The 20,814-nt window shown below is 37.0% G+C and overlaps 1 protein-coding gene across 3 annotated transcripts in view; it reads left to right on the top strand.

Moving 5' to 3' along the window:
- Positions 1-20,814, top strand: part of MPP7 (MAGUK p55 scaffold protein 7) — a 157,585-nt gene that overhangs the window by 56,267 nt on the left and 80,504 nt on the right. For all 3 annotated transcript variants that reach the window (XM_055708423.1, XM_055708425.1, XM_055708424.1), the window contains one exon: positions 426-544. In XM_055708423.1, coding sequence (XP_055564398.1) covers positions 426-544 — 119 coding nt within the window. The remainder of the gene's footprint in view (positions 1-425; positions 545-20,814) is intronic.

The following is a 20,814-nucleotide window of genomic DNA, read 5'->3' on the forward strand; positions in this document are numbered from 1 at the left end:
TTTAATGGACCACCCTATCCAGTTTCTGTTCTTTTAAGGAAGTTTTTCCTATTCATGACTCATTTCACTCTTTGGCTAACATCAAGGGAAATGGAATAACGATTAAGCAAAGGAATGTATGTTTTTTCTGGTTTTGTCCTTTTTTCAAAACCTTTATGAATTTTCTGCATAACCTTGTGTAAATATATATGGTCGTAGAAGTTTGACAACTGTGACAAGGTAAAAAGTACACTGCTAATACTTGCTTCTTAGTAATTTTCTAAAAATGTTCCTTTTGGTTCTACAAGTTAATGTTATGCTAGATACTCCAGACTCCCTATTTAGTTAGAATGACATGCTCCAGGCAGCCAATTACACAGAACTGTTAAGAGAAATTAATGAGATCACCTCTAGATTACACTTTGTGTTTTATTTTCATTTTATAGGTCTGTACGAGCTGCTGGCTGCATTGCCAGCCCAGCTGCAGCCACATGTGGACAGCCAGGAAGACCTGACCTTCCTCTGGGATATGTTTGCTGAAAAAAGCCTTCATTCACTGGTGAAGGTAAACCACATTTAAGTCAGATTCTCTTTGAGAAGAGCATATGGAAAAATGTTTTGAGCGCCATCTAGTAAACCAGTGATCAAACTCTTGCTCAGTGAAAACAAAACAGCCTTGTTTTAAATCTGTTTCTGTCAGGGGTGGAAGTTGTTAAGATTCTACCAAAAATACATAGATGATTTCATTTAAGAGTGATGTTTTGGCAGTGCAATGCTAATGCAGCAAACATATGTTGTTTGCCCTTGTTTAGAAAAAAAAAAAAAAAGAGTACGAAATAGTAGCAGGAAATCTGAGACTTCTTTATGGTCAACATTCAAGACCTGGAGTTTAGCTTAAATAAATAAATGTTCACAGCAAAAATTAGAAGGAATATATTTTCTGAGGTCAAGTATGGCAACAGTTCAGTAGCCACATTAATTTAAAATAATTTCCTTTAACAAAGTCAACTGAAATTCTAGTAAGCTGTTTCTTTTATTGGCTTGCTTCCATTTAAAATTGTGTTTTGCACATAAATATGTTGGCCTAAAGTATGACCTAAAATAAGTTTTGGAAGAATACTTAAGTGTCCTGCTATGAAAATGATCAGCAACAAGAAATCAAAGTATGCCATGAGAGTATGCAGAGCTATCCCGATAATGTTAAAATTGCTTATAGCAGAAAAATGGGACCAATCAGCTGGTTAGAAATGTACCACTCCTACAAAATGGTAAGTATGTCTTCAGTCTCCATTACAGAGCTAATTCAAGCTGGAAGGAAATTCTGAGGTCTCAAATAAGTCAGTAGGTGGTAGTAACCCGTGCCATGAATATATCCAGACTCGCACATAATTGGCCAGATTTTGTTACCCTTGCCAGTCACCAATTTAGAGGAAGCTTAAAACTGGGATTATTTCAATGTAGGTTTGAAAAAGTCACCTCTTCCCATTTCTTTCAGATACCTTATTTGGAAAAAAGATGTAATAGTGTTGATACCTGGCCAAAATTGTTTTCAAAATAGCTAAGAATTTACATATTAAAGTAAACACAAGTACTCCCTGGTAGCTGATACACAAAAGCAATGTAGAGGGGAGCAGTGCTTGGTAATACTTGTTTGCCTAAACAATTTCATCAAAGTTTATGAAATGCAGTGGTTCCCATACTCCTTACCGCTCTGCTGCAGCCGTCTGTTCAGGTCGCTCAGGAGATCACTGTAAAGAGAACACCAGTCATCTTTCTAAAACAGGCTGGCAGTGGTGTGCATCTAAGCATAATGTCAGGTCAGTTGCTGAATTAATTTTCTTTCTGGATTGGGAATTAAAGAAGGTTGGTTAGAAAATTAACTGTGGATCTGTGAAACATGGACATCTCAACATTTGCTCTAATTTTCTATTGAGGCAAAACCTAAACCTTTTCAAACTCCTTCACTTGTACCCTTTTGCCTCTTCCCCCTAAAGAAGGCAAAGATAGCACGACAGTAACTGGTTTACTCACCTTGCATATGCTGGCAGTTTGGAAAAGCTGAGTCTCCTAGTGCTTCTCCTAGTTGTATGCCCTAGTTACCATGTTGCTTGTTATTGCAGGGTGGATTGGTCCTTCTGATTTCAACAAAAAAGAATTCACAAGAAAGCTTTCTTGAGAAAGTTAGAAAGTTTTGGGGATCAGTGAATGGTCACTTTATTGCCCTTACAACAAGAAGCCACTGAAGTATTCCAGCCATCTTTATTATTTATCTTGTATGTTTTAGGTCCAAGTATTAAATGTACATGTAACTGACCCTGTGAATGGTGCTTTTAATGTCCTATTAAGTCTCACACTATCTTGAAATAGACTTAATTCTTGCAACTGCATTTAGTTGCACTTCTTTAATATGCCATATTAATCTCATTCAAAAGACAAAGGTTTTTGATTGTAAGAATTGAGACTATTAAAAGCATCTGGTCTGACCCAGTGCGTATTACAGGCTATTAAACCTTACATTTTGATTTCTGTGGAGTTCAGGTATAGAAAGTAGGGCATGAAGTGCTTTCAGAAGGTTATCTAGTTCACATCCCTGCCCCAAGATGGGCTTAACTGTATCTGAAACTCATGATATTTGTTTGACCTTTAGCACATTTTTAGAAGGATTATTCAGTATCCTATCAAGTTTCAGAGAAGGCAGTCCATAGCCTTTTTGGAAGAGAGCTGTAAGAGCAGAAGAACAAACCCCATGTGCCATAGTTTTTCCCTGTTACAAGGCTTCAGAAGTGCCAAATCTTTCTTTTTCAGTCCTGTTGTCTTATTTGAAAGAGTATTTTTCCTAGCAATAACATCTTAAAGTCAACTGTACTTGCAAAGACAAATGTTTTTAATTCCTTAGGCAGAGAATGATGACAGATATTTTGTAATTCAAAAAAAAAAAAAAAAAAAAAGTAGTAGTTCAGAGCCAAGGATGTTGCGATCCTGGTATGTGTCAGTTTTGGAAGAAAATGAGCATGAGTATACTACTAATGAGGCACTAATATTTCTTTATTTAAGATAGACACACTTCTTAATAAAAATTTCTATGTTCATCTTCTTACCTTACTGTTTAATAATTTCAAATATTAGAAAAGAGCTTTTTTCCTAAGTTAAAAAATGGATAATATGCTTTAAGCTGCTTAAAAGGCTTAAGTATAAAATGAACTTCCTACTTTTTCTACAGATAGTCTGAGCTTTATGGGTATTTAATTATCATAGTGTTTTCTGTATGGTTGTATACTATGATATATGGTTTGCTATTCTGGCTCTCATAATATTGAGAAGAAAGAAAAAAGGGGAAGAAAAAAGAAAAAAAAAGCCCCAAACCTTGTCTTGGACTTCTCTTCATTCAGTATTGTCGGACAGAAATCTCTCTGTGAACTTGGATCAGCCTGAACTGTTCTAAGAAGTTAGAAATGGAAAAGTTGTATTAGATCATCCAGTCCATTCCCCTGCAAATACTGGATTGTTCCCTACAGTACATTCCTATTGTAGTAAGTAAAACCAGCAAAAACTGATGCAACTTTTCTTGCTATCCCTTTTCTCCATAAATGAATCTGTTGATTAGATTTTAGTTTGCAAAGTATAGAGAAGAGGGAACCCACAACTGTTGTTGACAATTTGGAAGAGAAAACTGGCTCTGGACAGTGAATGTTTAAAATTTGTCTCTGCTTTCCTCAATTTGTTACTTCCTTGTCTTATTACACAACTCTCTCAAGTTCTACCAAAAATCTTCAGCCATCTTATTACTTTTTATATAGCAGAGATCCCAGTAATTCTGTAGAGATTTATAGAAGAGAAACATGAAAAGATGATCCTTCAGGGTAATTATAAGCACTAGCATAGCTGAAACCTGAAATAGTACACATGTGCTCTGCTTGGAGTTGTTTGGTTTTTTTTTTTTTTTTAGAGGAACAGAAGGGATAAATAAAGATCTGTTCTAGCTACTCTTTTAGCTTATTTTTAGAGGAGCTGCAAGAATTTCCATGTGCATTTGCTCGCTGTTAGTGCACCAGACACATGTTTTACTGTTTGTCTGTTTAGCTCCAGGGTGAAGCTTCTGCTTGCACTGTCACCTCAAACATTTCTGATTGTGGATGTAATGCTCAAGAATTGAGTAAACTTATCTGTTGGGCTGCTACCAAAGTATTTCTTAACCAATTGCAGTTTATTGATTGGTTTTGGCCAGCTCAGAGCATGCACAATTCTTTAGTTAGTACTGTACTTTGCATTACAAAAAAGAAGCCACAGCAAGTGGTGTTGCTGTTCCTCTTGATAGGGAAGAGTATGTACCTCCAAAAAGCAGTACGTGGCACTGGAAAAGAAAATATCTACTGCAAAAATAAGGAATATTTGGTGTATCTAATCTGATTTTATTATAACTGTATAGTATTTTGGTAGCTGGCCCTGCAAAACTTTTAATTTCTGCTAATTTTCTATTACTTTCACCAGGATATGACTTGACTTGAAGTTGTGAGAAATTATTTTGTATGTCCTAGTGTTTGTCCATATCAACAGATTACAACTTTTCCCAAAATGTCAAGAATATCATGGTGTAATTTATTTGGCATGTAAATTGAATGATATGATTATACAGCCCAAATTCTATAATCATTGTGGTATAGAAGTGTTGGAAATTTTCTGTGTGAAGACTCAGATTTTTCAGTATGTAAATGTAGATGCTTTCAGCCTCTTGTGGTTTCTTTGTTGGTAATGAGAAAAATAAAGATGGTAATGAGGAAAACAAAAAATGGGCTGACTAGGGCAAAGCAAAAGGGATTGATCGGACACATGCTTACAGTGGTAAAATTAACAATCTGCAGATAACGTGCTAAATCTTCAGCCTGGACTGGTACAAGCCTAGTTTGTAGGCAAGTTTATATACACTCATAGTTTTTACCCAGAGCTTTACATGCAAACTTCATGAAAAAAAGCTGTTAGTCTGTAGGATGAATGGCTTTGCATCTACAGTACAGAATCAGAATGTCAATGAGATTTCATGGCTTGCTTTATGTTATAGACTAACTCGTAACTGTCCAACCTTTCACCTGGGAAGAGCTGTGCAGGTTCTTTTGGCACTGGTGGAGGGGTCATATGGTGCAGCTTCCCCTTCCCTGTGATGTGTCAGGCATTCTGCAACCAACATCCAGGTGCGTGCTGCACGGATCGTTTGCATTCACCTCCTGTGTTGTGTATCTGAACGGTGAGTGCTCCTGCCTGGGCATGAGCTCACACATTTGGATCTTCTTCCCAAAAGAACATAAAGGAAACAGAATTCAGATTGCATGAGTTGTGTGTGGCAACTGATTGTTCTGAACTCATTGTTCAGAACTTTTGGTGAGGATGACCCATAGACAGAGGGAATGATATCTGTGTATGTGTCTGGGAGGGTGATGGTGGTTGAGGAGCATGTATTAGACAGAGTAAGATCTATGCATGACACAAATGCTGTAAAATGAAGGTTGGAGATTGTGCTGAGGTGGAGTTGGCTTTCCTTATGGCAGCCTAATGATGCTAATATTGAGTGCTGCTGCATTTCCAGTTTGAAGCTGATACTGAAATATTTTTTGACAAACATGCAAAAGTTACTTACTTTCTCATTACGTTATTCTTCACATATACCTTCTCTAGAACTAATATTTATATAATCTTCATAATTTATTGTTGGAAATTTCTGTTTTCTGTGGGTCATAAGAACTCTTTTCCTGTTCTGCTACATAGAAGACGGGAAGGGCAGGTGTGTTTGTGAGGGGAGTTTGATGGCTAGTGTGTTTGCACCTACTAAGAGAATGGTGAGCGCAGTTTCTGATTTCAAGGCAGACAAAACCAGCTACCTCAGAAGGAGCTCAGATGATTTGTGTTACCCAAGAGCAGAAAGCCTGGAAAGTGCACTAGAAGAGAAAGTGGGACTGGGGTTTGGTAGACCATAGGTGGCACCTAATCTCAGCTCTAACAGTGAGTGGGTTGTGGTTTTGGGGTGAAGCATTGAAGAGTTGGAGAGATGTATGGACCACCTTGGAGTGGGTGGAATTGTTGAAACTGATAGCTCATTCACTAAAACGTTGCTTTGGTACTTGAAGTCCTTAGGGTTCTTTCCTGCTTAGTTCTCAACTCTATTTATTTTTAACAAGTTGTGCCTTCCAGGTAAAGGGAATAGGCTGCAGATCTGTAAATTCATGTGGAGGTCTGAAATGCTGTTTGCTTTGGAGAAGGTAAAAAATGAAGGAAAAGGCCATGTGACTAAGCATTTACCACCTGGCCATCTGGAGGAGGAGGAGGTGTGAGTGTGGCGGTTGGCAGCCAGTAACAATTCATGGCCAATGAAAAGTAATTGTTCGTCATGCTCTAGAGGACAATTAAGCAAGGTTGCTTCTTACGTTATAGTTTACATCTTTCAGTCAGAGAGAGCGTGCAAAGCCTACTCATGGCAAGAGTAAAGCTATCACTCTTGTAATGCAGGCTATCCAAACAACGCACAGATGTGGTCCGTTGTGCTGGGTTGAAAACTTTTACTATTTCTGGCAAGGGGAGAAGGAATTTACTATAGGTGAATTCATTAATAGTGATGTACTAGATAGTAGGTGACAGAAATTTGTTATTCATTAAATCCAGATCATCATAGATCAAGGAAATCTGTATTTTTGTAAGGATGTTTTTATTCAGAGAATCTCTTGTTGAAAGAGGCATAGTCCAGTCTTGCCTCAAGTCCTATTGGCAAAAAACCCCCATGATACACAAGGTTTTCAGCGCTACAGAACTATCTAGCAGTAAGGTATATATGGACAGTATTAGGACACTAAATCTGCAAAGAAATACAAAAGCTGCATGGAAGAAATTGAAGGCTTTTCCTTTCCCTCATTGTCTGGAGAGGAAGCTTGATCTGCAGTTAATTTTTGAAACTTCCTGCTCGGGTTGTATGTACAGAATATATAAGGAGGAGAGCTAGAATTTCTTTACTCTTCTCATCCAAAGTATTGTAGGTAATGGTCTAATTCATATACTGAAATATAAGCTTCCCACATGCTTTCTGCTTATCTAAAGATGAAAATATTGGAAAAATAATATGCTGTAAGAAATCCTTTTGGTGACTGACAACAGTTTGCATTTGTATTTGGAGTAATTACCACTGAAGCAATGAGTCATTTTGCTTCCATCAAAATTATTGCATTAAAAAAAAAGTGTAATGCAAGGTGTTATTCCTTATGAAATGCTGCATAAATTTAAAGTGTTACTTTTGAAGCCAAAGTGATTTTTTTGAGACTTGCTCAATAGCCAGTAACTGAAATCTGCAAGTAAAGAGATCTCTCTTAGCTGGAGGCAGTCAGCTGCCTTTAAACTTAATTTCCATGGGAACAGTGATCAGATTGATCAAAATTGGGTAATTGAAGTTTTATAGAAAATAGTACAGAATCTTTACTTTATTCAGGGTGATATTGTTTCCATGGAAACATTAGGGAAAAGGTAGCTAACAGCCAGGCATTGAGCAGATTACTGCTTCTCTTGTTGAAATTCGGGGTGGTTCTGGTTGATGTGTGTGTTTTGAACCCTTTGACTTCTTTGTGCTCTTATTGTATTAAACGCAGTACATCAGCTAATAACCGGGCAAAACTAAGCAAAATAAAAATAGGTTCCTGTTTGAAATCATAGGTAAAGCCCCCAACCTTCCATGTTATAATATGTAACAGGTTTACTCTTTCTTCTGAGTAAAAACAAAGTTGGTTTGCCATGTGTGTTCACACATACATACCTGTACCTGTGCTTATTAGTGCCTTTAATAAAGTGAAAAAATGCACCTCCAATTTATTGAAAAAGTGGTCAACCATAGCTTTGGATGGTGTAACCTACATTGTAAGAAAATGCATGTCAAGTTAGCGCCAAATGGATGGGTTAGTGCAGTTATGGTGAAATATGGATCATATGTGGTGGTTCAACTAAAAGTATTTGTTATAGTTGTAGGTGGTAGATAGTTTACTAGGAAACAGATAGCTAGCAGACATAAATAATCATTTTGTCCTGAAGTCTGTTGAATGGGTGCCTCTGTGGTGAATACTCTTTTGTATTTTTTTTTCAGTTGTTTTTCTTTTGTATTTTTTGGTAGAAGTTTAACTGGATGGCTAGTGTTTAACTTCTTTGTCAGAAGTTTGGACATTTGGTATCCCTAGCATCCTGCGGTTTCTACATCAGAGTTGCTAATGTGTTTAGTAATAGGCACTTGCAACTTTTCATCTAGATTTTAAAAGGAAGTCCTGTGCCTGTCATCAACTCCTCCTTTCAGCCAACTTTGTTAAAAATAATAATAAGAAAATAATTCAAAGATCATTTTCCAAAGTATCAATTAAATTGTCTTGTTGAGAGTTTAGTGTCATAAAAGCTGTAGAATTTGGGTTGATATCAGAAGTCTCTACAGGTATGTTGTACCAACAAACTTTCGAAATGAAAAATAAAGCAGATAAGCTTATTAAGTCAGAGGTGTGAAATGTTGGTCTATGACTATTACTTGAAACTTGTGAATAAATCAGTGCTTTGGAATGTGAAAAAACTTTGGTTTAGGTTAAAATCCAGACGGAGGCATTTTTTTGGATCAGTGGTAATTGATTTAAAGTTTCTGCTAAGTAGCAGAAATCCAGCCAAAATGTACTGGACATAAAAGAAGCAAATCAATCCTTCTAAGACAAATAGTTTGTAATTTCATTGTTACTGAGGGGGCAATGTACCAGCCTGGTGACAAAACTGGTACAGCGGTCTGAAGAGAAGTTTTAGTACCCAAATCTATGCTCATATCCAGGTTTTTCTTGTCTTACAAAGCTTCTACAGTATTTATTTAACCAAAGTGATACATTTTTTTTGTCTGTGATACTGAGGCCAATCAAAGGTCTTGTAAGCTGCTCAGTAATAGTAGTCTGATAAATCCAAGACATCCAAGGATAATGTAATTTTAAACTGTTTTTCTACAGTGTTCTTTCCTCTTGGACCAGAAGTTCTGTGGCAGAACATGTGAGGGAGCGTTTAAAACAATTTTTTTTTTTGTTACTGTCTTGGACTGTTTTCCTTTTAAGGACAGAAAGTCATAACTACCCAAACAAGCCTCTGCAGTGCAAAAACGTTGTAAGAGTTAAGAAGGGTGGGATGTAATATTTATAAAATCTTTCTGAAGCATAGAAACTGATACAGTAAGATTTAATAAAAATAAGATGTAGCAAAAATGCCTGTCTGTATTTCCTACCAGCAGTTTTTATTACTGCTTACATTAATTTTCCTTCTTTTTTTGGAAGTCTCAATTATCCATTGAGCTAATCCTTATGAAGGTAATACGTCCTCACCATCTTTCCTCCTTTGTCTGAATTACAGGCATACACATACAGTTTTTACTTATCTTTTCTTTTTCTGTTCCCCATTTCTTTTCTCTGTGCTGCCTTAAGCACTTTTGTTTTTAAACTTTCTTTGTCATCTCTATGATAACTCCTTTTTTCCTCTTGAAAGCATGGAAAGAAGAGAGCAACATAGTGCATTATTCCTTTAGGCTTACAGATAGCATTTTTTGTATAGCACTGTTCTCTTAACCATAAGTTGTTCCTCTAATAGCCATTTCTGTGTATCTCTGTAGAATCCAGTGCTCGCTTTGCAGGTGTGGTGGCATCCGTGGAAGTTTGCTTCAAACACAAGTTTCATTCAGAGCTGCAGCATGCAAGTGCATAACCTACCAGTGCTATCCACATGGCGCGCAGTCACTGCAGAGTAACCAACAAGGTGCTGAAGAAAAAAGATTTAAAAACATGCAAAGCATAAGGCTTACTTGTCTGTGCAAATCAAGGATGAATAATGAGCAATTTCTATAACTTGACTATGTCTTTAGTGCAATAGCAAATAACAAAACCTAAAGGTACAGTTTCTCTTTGATGTAGCATTTTCAGTATGGTGACATAGTCTGTTTCTGTGCTACAGAAAAAGATTTCATGGTATCTTGCTCCAGCTGAACCACTCTAAGGGTACCTGTGGTGTAAAAATCTTTCCTATTCCTGTAGTCACAGTTTTAAAAACATTGACTTGTCTAAAGTTAGAGCTGTCTTGGATTTATTTTCAAAAAGCACTGGTGCCTCAGTGGGCCATTTAGATTTGCACATGCATACATTATGTTAACGTTTATTGCAGCTGTCTTGCCCTCCTCCATTTTTCTTACTAAGACCCAGTTTTTCCTTCAGTGTGTCTTCCCATGTATGTCTGCAGGCTTCTTCTGTTTCTCATCCACTAAGTAAGGATTGGATTAAATCCTTGTCTCTTAGGGAAATTAACAGAGTAGGTGTATAAAGATGAAATATTTGTATGCCATGTTAATGTGGCCACATGAATTCATAGGGAAAACATTACTCTCACCTAGTTTGCATGTATTTGCAAAGTTACGCTATTTCATTACATGCAAACTGGATGAGATACTTAACCTTTTCTACTCCATCAGTGCTGAAGTTTGAGGGTCTTATGAGAGTTGCCAAGTGTAGCTGACCCCAGGACATGAGGGACTCCTCTGCCTCAGCTGCAGAAACCTCGTCTGGTGCCCTGACACATGAATGTGGTCACTGCTGTTCCCATTCACAGGTCCAACCACGAGGAAGGCTGAGCCCCTGTGCTGCTAGCCCAGCTGGCCGGAAAGGCTGTCACAGGCAGAGCAGGGCCTTTACCCACCGAAGCACCAACGGTGTTCATATAAATAAAAAACCAGATAGCCTGGTCCCTTTTCTCCTGTCCAGCTGATTAGGGCTGAAGTTCACAGCTGAAAGCACATGCCCCCTTGCTCTTGAGATTTCTAAGCACAACCACGTTTACAGGTGCCTCAAATACCAGCACAGGCTTTCAAGTCCAACTACAGATAGGCATGCCTGGACCCTTTACCCAGCCACTGGTTAAGATCTTGAGTCCTTCCAGGTATGGGTTTCCTCTTGCTGGCTACTCCAGCTTAAAGTTTGCTAGAAAAGTACACACATGATTAAATTCATTAGGGAAATAGAAGCACATTATCTATACTAGATGCAGCAGTATGCCACTCTGGATGCATCTACTGGTCAGCAAGGACACATTTCTGCTTCAGACCTGTTTGTTTCAGAGAGTGTTATGCCAAGTAGGCACTTTGTGCTCTTCCCTTCAATTTTAAGTTGGTTTTCCTCTTATTTCTGCCCCGCTGCCTTTCTCCTTCACCATGTTTCATAGACCTCTAACATGAAATCATTGCTCCCAAGAGGAAGAGATACTGAACCTTTTCTTTTTGGACGCTTTTCTGCCCCGGTGGCTTAGGCACAGTGTGACCATTCATGAAGAACATGATATTTACTGAGCAGTGGGGGTGGTGGTGGGGAAAACAGTATTGTTTTCTTCATTGGAAAGTTAATCCATATTGTCTCCCTATCTCTTTCCAATGTTTCTTGTTGACTTTTGCTAGAAATCAAAACCTGCACAAGGTAAGACAGTGATGTCAATTATTCACAAGCATGACTGCCTCAATTATTTTGACATCTAAGAGTTAAAAAACCCCAAACCTGCCAGCTATAAATGCTGGTGATTATGTACGGGGTAGCTTCAGTACTGCTTTACATTTAGTATGGATATCGTCTTTATAAAGTATCTTCTATTTTAATGTGCTTTACGGATTGGGTTTCATGGAGGAGAACAGTTTTTGTTGAGATTTAGTGATTAAATAATCCAGTAATGACACTACAGACATACATGGCTTTAATCAGGATCAAACCATAAATCAGGGTGCAATTTTGAATTTCTAAGTTTCAAATATTCTAGGAAAAAAAGTAACCCATGATTGTAATTATGTTAATTGGCATCTGAAATACTAAGCTGGCCATATTGAAGTTTGGTATGTCATTAAAGGCTAACTACAAATCATACCATAGCACATTCCAAGCAACAAGGTATTTGTAGTGTGTGCCTATGCTCTTTCATCTTGAAACATCCACTTTCTGCCAATTTCTAACTAATTCTTACTAATAATCTGATCAAGTTTTATTATTATCGTCTCCCAAAGGGTAAGCAGTATTCTCTTCTTTTTGCATATCAGGTAACCACTAAGACCTATGTCTCGATCACATCTGTCTTGCTTCTGCTCTGTCTGTGTGTTTTCTGAGTATGTATATTGGTCTATTAACGTAAGAGAACTGGATTATTTTCTATTTATTTTTCTACTCCTAAATTATTTTTTTAATCTATGAGACACTTTTAATTCCCTTCGTGGTATGTGCATTTTTTTCTCCTTTGTATTATTCCTCTTAACACTTTCATAACCGTTCTGTCATGGCTTCTCTGTGGGAATATCATACTGGTCTTTACTTATTTCAGCTTTTCCACTGATTTTTCCAAAGCTTTAAGAATGTAGATATAAGTGACCTCTCATACACTGAGGTTGATCACCCAAAGATGGATACAGTTAGAGAGTACTTCAGTGTATTCCATTTGAGACAGGGGAGTTCAACTGAGTTAAGCTGAATCAATATTTGTAACTTCTTGTTCTGTCAAGTGTACATGGACATTTTTTGCATGGTATAAAAGGAAATGTGTTGCCTTTTGCTTTTGTTAATGTTATAAAGCATCTGGGGCATAAAAATTAAAAAACAAAACAAAACCCAAACCAACCAAAAAACCCTAGTTAATGATATTTCCACCTGCTATTTAAATTTTTGCTGGTTTCATATTCAGTGTAGATCAGGTGAAGTTAATGCTGGCTAATGCTTTGGTTGCATCCTACTTGAAAAAATGGGGTTGGGGGATGGCTCCTGGTTGGAAACTGAGGAAATCTCTTGGCGTTCCAGTAGTTGATACTTCTGTATCACTGATCTGTATTTTCATAGATCCTTATTTCTTGAAGAATAAAAGTACTCAACTTATCTCGGTATTCTTTTTTATAACAGAAGGAGTGCCAATACAACTCCCTTATCTTACTGTTGTCTCCTCTGTCATTAGGCAATTTCTGCTGTTTTCTACCAGCTTTCCAAAATTTAAAGATATGGCATTGCTGTGATTTTGTACACCTGTACAAATACATCTGTGTTGCCCCTTCCAATATAAAAAGAAATTAATATGTTTGCTTTGATTTGAGGCTTCCTGTAAAATGGGTTTGCATGTTTGGATGATTTAGTGGAAAAGGCTGAAGTGCAGTGGTCTGAGAAGGTATGGGGAAATGGCAGTAAATCTTTCCTAAATTACTGCATTTTTTTTTCCAATATTTTGTCACTATTTTTCATACTCCTCTTTATCCTAGAACACACATTCCACTTCAGTGTTGGTGTTTCTCCATCCTCTGCAGGGGAGGGTGAGAATTAGTTATATTCATTAACATACTGTAATTACCTGGTTGTACATATTTGGGCCATTTTACTCCTAACACATCTCTATCCTTTTAAATAAAATTCAGGTGCTGTCTTCATCTTTTTTTAAATTAAAATTCTTACTATAAATCTTGTTTGTTGGTATTAATTTATAAGACCCTCTTTGTTTTGATTTCCATTTAGTTTCAATTGCAGCCTGGCACCTGGCTGTACTGCGCAGGCCTTGGCATCTTCTGTTCTTACATTCTGTGACTTCTGAACTACTCGCCGCAGGTCTTCCACTGCTGATTTTTATTGATCTTAATTTTCTTTCCCCATGGTCTACATATTTTCTCCCCATATTTCTATTTTTCTGGGTTTTCACCCACTTTTACTGTTATTTCCACAAACCAAAATAAAACTGACTTTCACCTAGTGCCAAGTGTAGTAGGAAAGAACAGAATTCTGATCTTCCTTTACTAACCACCATAAAGTGCTTTTTAATTTTGTTACCTATTTTTTAAGATTTCACAACTTTGTTTTACATATTCACTTTAGGACTGAGATTTCAGCCGAGAGGTGTCTGTCCCTTATTTTCCAAATTCCACTTGATTTATTGTGACCAGTTTGGAAAGTTGTGCTGTTAATCACCTTTTTTAGAAACCAGGGAAGATCTGAATGCAATCCATCACCTTGTAGGTGTTCTTTGCTTTCATGACCATAGCTTCATTAAAGAGCATTTAAGGAAGTGCTTAATTTCACACTCGTGACTTGTCCTAATATCCTTAAGCACGTACTTAATTTTAGTGATTAATTGGTTGTGCTTTGTTTTTTACCTGGACTGTAAGCAGGCAGACTGTTGACAGAGGCTGATAGGGGTTTTACCTGTTGAATTTAGGCACCCTCATGTGCTGCTGCTTTTTATTTGTGAGTCTTTCTTGCATATGGTTGATGAATGGGGTGGGGGTGGTGTGTTTGCTACTGTTAGCTTTTGCATATGAAATTCTTCAGCGTTTGCTCGACTTAAATCCATACAGTTCTTAATGTAAAACTGACTAAATTTCTAGATTTCATATTTGAGAAATGGCTTAAGTTAGTATGGTTAATTCTTAGGATCTGGTTTTGTTAATGGTGACCTCTTTTAAATTAATTACTTCAAAAATTTCAGAAGTATTTAATCTGTGATTTTATTAGTGTTTTGGGTTGTGATCCAGTGTTTGTGACACTTTCATCCATTTTTAGCAAAAATTGTGTTTACAGCAGAATTCTGCTCTGTTGATGGAGACTTTAAATAGAAGGTTTTTTTCAATATTTGCATGCTTCAGAGTAGCTCCTTTTGAAGAGTGGTGGATTTTTCTTGAGGTGTGTGGTAGGGGAACAGAAGAGTAAAAATAGAAAATAGTAATTAAATTGTAGTTGTGTTTTGCCTGTGTATGAATGCCTAGAAGGTGTTTTTTTTTCTTCCTGTCAATAAATTTTTGTACGTATGTTTGTGCAGATTTCAGTGTCAGTATTTTTCTTACCATGTGATTTATAGTGGAATAACATAATGTTATGAATTAAAATGAGAGACTTTGAGGTTGGTTTGGGGTTTTTTTAACATCTGAATTTTATTAATTGTTTGACCTGTGCTATATCATAACATGTTGCACAGGATGTAGAAAAAACAGAATGGTGAGCTACATATTTCTCATATTACATAAATTGTACTGACCCCACTAGATGGTGCTAATTGATAAATGTATGTCTGTGTAGATATATTTAATTTTAACTCAAAGCACAGATGTCCCTCTCTGTGATTACAGTTTGGGTTTTGAATGGGTTAATTCAGTATCATTGGGTTGTACAGAAGTGATCTCTTCAGTATTATTAGGAACTCGGGGAAACTGAATTGATTTGGATCTTGGACTATCATCACTGAGTAGAGACTGTAAGGATGATGTTTATTGTACTAAGCAGGAATAAACCAAACTCTTCATGATTTAAATTTAGCAGGCTCTGCCTGAATAGCAAAAGTGAAAAAGTGCAAGTCTATGTCAAGGTTTCTTAGGCTGTATGCAGTGAATCCTAGTTTTTTTGTCTATTTTCTTAAATTATTATTTAATTGGGATTTCTGCAAGATCTTAGTTATGTAGAGAATGGAACTTGCTGGAAACACAAAGGAAAAGAAAAAGAAAAATCTCGGACAACCAGAAGCGCAGTTTAGCCTTTGCTCATGTTAGAAATCTGTTCACTTGGGTGTGTAGGGTTACAAAGTTCTTTCCTTTGGTTTTATATTGTTAACAGAGCAGTGCAAATCACTTGCTTTTGGAAAAATACCTGGAAATTTGGTTCTGTATCAAATTTGTGATGAGTGTTTAAAAACAATAGTGTCAGGAGAAATTAAGATTATAATGCAAATTGCAAGTAAAATGTACTTTTGGGCAAATGAGAACTGTTTTATGATTATGTAAGTTTTTGTGTTTTCTGAAGAAACGGGAAGGCATTTATTGAGAGAAGCATTAAATCTAGGCAAGTATTTGTTTTGTTTCTAGCATCTAAATGACATCTTGAACTTAGCCTTCAAGGAAGTCTGGCAGTGAATTGGAGACTATCTGCTCTTACTGCGCAGTGCTGCTTTACCTTCTTAGCAGATTTCCAAAGACAACTCTCATCTTTCTGTTCTGTCTCACTTTAAAGCTTCCTCTTCAACTGCATTTACTTGACAAAGCAAGACCGCACGGTTGTTCATTTAAAACATGTCTGGATAGCGTCTTTATTTGGAAGTGTTCTTTTAATTTAATTTTTTTTAAAGTGCTATCTCTAACATTCTCAGCAAGTTACCTCTTCAGTCCTCTAATTTGGACTCCGGGAATAATTTAACATGAATGGATATTAGTATTGGCACAGAAAGTATTGTAAACTTATGTTCAAATTCACTTTATGGCTCTTTCTTTGCTAATCAACATACCATCATAAAGCAGTGGGAAATAATGGAATTAGGTTTTTTTAAATTACTGGATTAGATAATAAAATTTAATCACAAGTCATGAAATGTTCAGGATTGCAGTTTTCCTAGATGTGTCTCAGCAGTAAGATGACAGTTGTTGCTCGTATAATTTGTGCTTAGAAGGACTTCAAATATTTATAGCTTCTAAAACCCAGTCACTCAGCTGTTGACATTATCTTTGTTCTTTACATTCTAGCTGCATCCAGGCTATTTCTTTCCTTTTCCAGCTCATGTTTACTAATATAATATTTTATCTCTTCTAGATAATTTTTTTCTTTGAAATATTCAAATGCTGGCAGATGGCCGGCTGAACAGGAGCCAGCAGTGTGCCCAGGTGGCCAAGAAGGCCAAGAGCATCCTGGCCTGTATCTGAAATAGTGTGGCCAGCAGGACAAGGGCAGTGATTACGCACTGGTGAGGCCGCACCTCGATACTGGGTTCAGTTCTGGGCCCATCACTACAAGGCAGACATTGAGGTGCTGGAGCGTGTCCGCAGATGGGCAATGGAGCTGGTGAAGGGTCTGGAGCACAAGTCTGATGAGGAGCAGCTGAGGGAACTGGGGTTCTTTAGCCTGGAGAAAAGGAGGCTCGGGGGGGACCTTATCACTCTCCACAACTCCCTGACAGGAGGCTGTAGGCAGGTGGGGTCGGTCTCTTCCCCCAGGTAACACGTGAAAGGACAAGAGAAAATGGCCTCAAGTTGCACCAGGGCAGGTTTAGATTGGATAATAGGAGGAATGTCTTCACTGCAAGGGTGTTAAAGCATTGGAACAGGCTGCCCAGGGAGGTAGTGGCATCACCATCCCTGGAGTTGTTTAAAAAACATGTAGATGTGGTGCTTAGGGACATGGTTTAGTGATGGACTTGGACATCCTGGGTTAATGGTTGGACTTGATTAGCTCAAAGTTTTTTTCCAACCTAAGGGATTCTATATTTATGTTTTTCTGCACAGAAAGCTGACTTTTCTAAACAAAAAAATAAAATAATCCTTTCAAATTCATAAAGATCTTTAAAATCAAGTGCCGTACTCCAAATGGAGAAACACTCTTGCTATATAAAATAGTACTGTTATACTTGTGTTGTTTAAAAAACATTTGTCATAAAGCTAAAGAAACTTTTATGCTTCTTAAAATCTGACCAATACCAAGACTTGAAGAAGTTTTTAAGTTCTGATGGTTTAGATCAGTTCTTTGGATTATTTGTTATACATAATAACAACTAAAATTAGGCATATACTTTGCAAATCTTTTTTGTATTACTTACACAGAATCAGATGAATGAATGACAGAAAGAAAGAAGTTTATTGTTGGGATGGGGGATTGAAATACTATAGATGTGTAGTTACCTTTTTTCTGATCAATCTAAGTTAATTAGTGTCTTGAATTAAGTAAGCTTTTCCTCAAGTTTTGTGTTTAGAATCATTATAAAAACATCAGCTGTTTGATCATTGCAGTAAGGATTATTTCCATCTATATTTAATTACAACTGTGCAATAAGTATTGTTTCTTAAAACTGAAGGGCTTCAGTGGGAGTTCCAATTCCTTTCTTGCTTGCATCAAGTATTCTTGAACTAAAAGTGTATTTTAAAAGTGACGTAGACAATTTCCTGATATAATTGTCATATAAACAAATATTGCAGTCGGTTATATGTATTTCACTATCAGTAGTTGGAATACCAAAAAATTTAAACTTACAATATTAAGTCGTTTTAGTAGCATTGGTTTGAAAATTAAGTACACTTTGTGTCCGTGATTAGGCCTTGTCTTCCTTTTAGTGATGAGGAAACTGACGCTTAGTTCCCTTGGTAATGTGCTTTGAATTCTTAGCATCAAAAAATGGTGCACAATCCTGAGTATTGTGGCCATTTTAAATTGCAGTCTTTATATATGACTTTGACAGTTTTATTGCATGCATGATCGATTAACTATGTCTGCAGTACTGCAAAGAAGAATTTTCTGACATTTAGGTCAAGATCTTTCGTGAAAGATTTGGTCTATTGTGTTGTGAATGATGAATCCTTATCATGGTCTTAATGAAAGGAAGAGAGAGAAATAACGAGACTTATATGAGCCCACCTCAAATTCTGTGTTTCATTCAAATCTGAATGCTTACTTTCAAAAAGTGTATTTATTAAAGTAATAATACTGGAGGTGGGTGGGCAAAGACTGCCAGAGTGGGAGTGTATAGACAGAAGAGTGAAGATCCATAAATTGGAAAGAGCAGTTTGTGACCTGGAATCCTGATTTCAGTATTGCTTTTCTAAAATTTTTCCTTCAAACTTTTACCACATTGAAGATGTTTTTATATTGGTCAGTGTGTGCTTCTGGAGAAAAGAATTGCTATTCTTTTATTTTAGTAAATTCAGACTAGTACTTAATGGGTTTACTGCTCAGATTTTATTTTACTTGAAAATGTATTTATGAAGTGTAGTGCATTAAAATTGTAGGGGTTTTTCAGCATCTGTGGACTCCAGTTTGAAGATTACTTGTTTCAAAGGAGAAAAAGTTTGATGTTATTCTGTTCTTTCTGTTCAAGGACTTCATGTCCTTTGCTCTCACAAGAGAGTGGCTTCATTGAAGTTTGGAATTGTTCTGATGCTCCTTCCTTTGGAAATGAGGTTAAAAGTACAGAAAAACAATTTTGAAAATACTGTATACAGTAGCCACGTAGGCTGTTTGGCTCTAAAGGGGCAGGGAAATTTATTTTGGAGCAAATGCAACTTGTTTGGCTTTGGTCTGAACTTCCTCTGTCTACCTAGGGACCCTCTTCCTATAAGCAAAGTCATCAAAACCTTTTCTTATTACTGACAAAAAAAAAAAGTTCATTTGAATGAAGTCTGTGAAATCTCATATAATAGCAGCTTTATTTTATTGTATAAGGAACAATGAATTCAAAGTGAAAAGTGTTTCTAACAGAAAATAAACATTTTTAGAAACTCTGCAAAGAATAATGGGTTTGTAGCCAGTATTTAATCTGTTTTGCTTAACATTGCAAAAATAAAATAGCTAATGCATTAGTCTTATTACCATATGCTTTCATATTCATTCAGACCAGAATTTTCTTCTTCTTTAGTCCTTTCTGATTTTGTGATATAGGCTAACTAAAATAAACCACAGAGGTATTAAAATGTAATTTAAAGAAAAAAGCTTTTAAAAATGAAGGAAGAAAAAGGGCAGCATCTCACAAAGTAAGCTTTAAAGGGGTTAAAATCACAAAGAAACATGTTAGAGTACTCTGTCAATGAGAATGAATAAGGAAATTAACATTTCATGTATTTGTTGTTTTAATCTTTAACCTTCTAATAGTATTAGGATCCTACTTGAATAATAATTATCAACTGCATGAAAACTAGATGGCGTGCTGTGTATTATCAGGAGTTAAGGAAAAAATGTATTGATTATAGGCAGATCACAGGAAATGAAGCAGTTGAAATTCCAGAAGAGAGCAGTTAAAATGATGAGAGGGCTGCAAAGTAATCCATGGGGGAAGACTGAAAGCGTTTGGGTTTAGCTTAAAAATGATAGAAGTACCTATGTTTTCATGTTGAAGAGGCTATCACAAAGACAAAGTGAATAATTGTAAGAAATCAATTTACAGCAACATGTAAGTCCAATGCAAGGCTGCCACTCCTGTGGCTGTAGGATCTCAAAGAGAGCTGGGAGCTAGGTTAGAAGGTGCTGTCTTGTAGGTGCTAAACCAGGCAGTTGGTCTGTTGAGCAATGGTTTGATTCTGCATGTTGCAAGGACACCCGGCTCCTGCTGTGTTGGGGTGCCCTGCCTATTCCGTGCACAGTACTTGGCTCTGCTCACACCCCTGAGGAGCTGCTTACAAAGGACTGTTGGCAGAATACAGTTGCATGAGCAAGTCTTACCGTGGAGCATTTTGTATCGGTATCATTAAAAATCTGTAGAACTTACCTCTGGTTACTTGGCTATGGGCAGAAGGGGTTGGATGGGGCGTTGCTGTTGTGTCTGTGCTCTATGTTATTTTCTCAGATTGTTCTGTTCGGTTTCTCTATGTGCATAAAGAGAGCTTGTGTTCATCAAAATTGCTTCAGGCTACATCTGTTCTTTTCTTCCTGATGGAAGTGTCTGGTCTTCATCAGCTGCCCCAACAAGTTCCACAGCACCCAAACTAATTTAAATATGTGGCACACTATTATCAAGGTGCTTACCTGATCTTGCTTTTAACACATTAAGCAAGGAAATGCTACTTTTCCATTTTACAGATAGGGAATGGATGCGTTGTCATTCAGGAAGGTGGTAGTGAAGCAGGAAATTGGCCGCTCATCACATTTTAGTAGGCTCGTACCCTAGAACCTTTGCTTTAAAATGATTGTCTGGACTAATGTTACTGCTGAACTTCTGTGCCTCTAATCTCACACTTAACTGCACTCACGCCTTTCTTATCTGTTCTTGTCTTTTCAGAATGGATAGCAAAAACAACCTCACCAGTCTTCCCTGCCAGGTGTATTTTTTCAGCATTTAACTCTTATTGACAGGTGAACAACT

Source organism: Falco cherrug, chromosome 4 (genome assembly GCF_023634085.1).
Source record: "Falco cherrug isolate bFalChe1 chromosome 4, bFalChe1.pri, whole genome shotgun sequence".
Classification (NCBI taxonomy): domain Eukaryota; kingdom Metazoa; phylum Chordata; class Aves; order Falconiformes; family Falconidae; genus Falco; species Falco cherrug.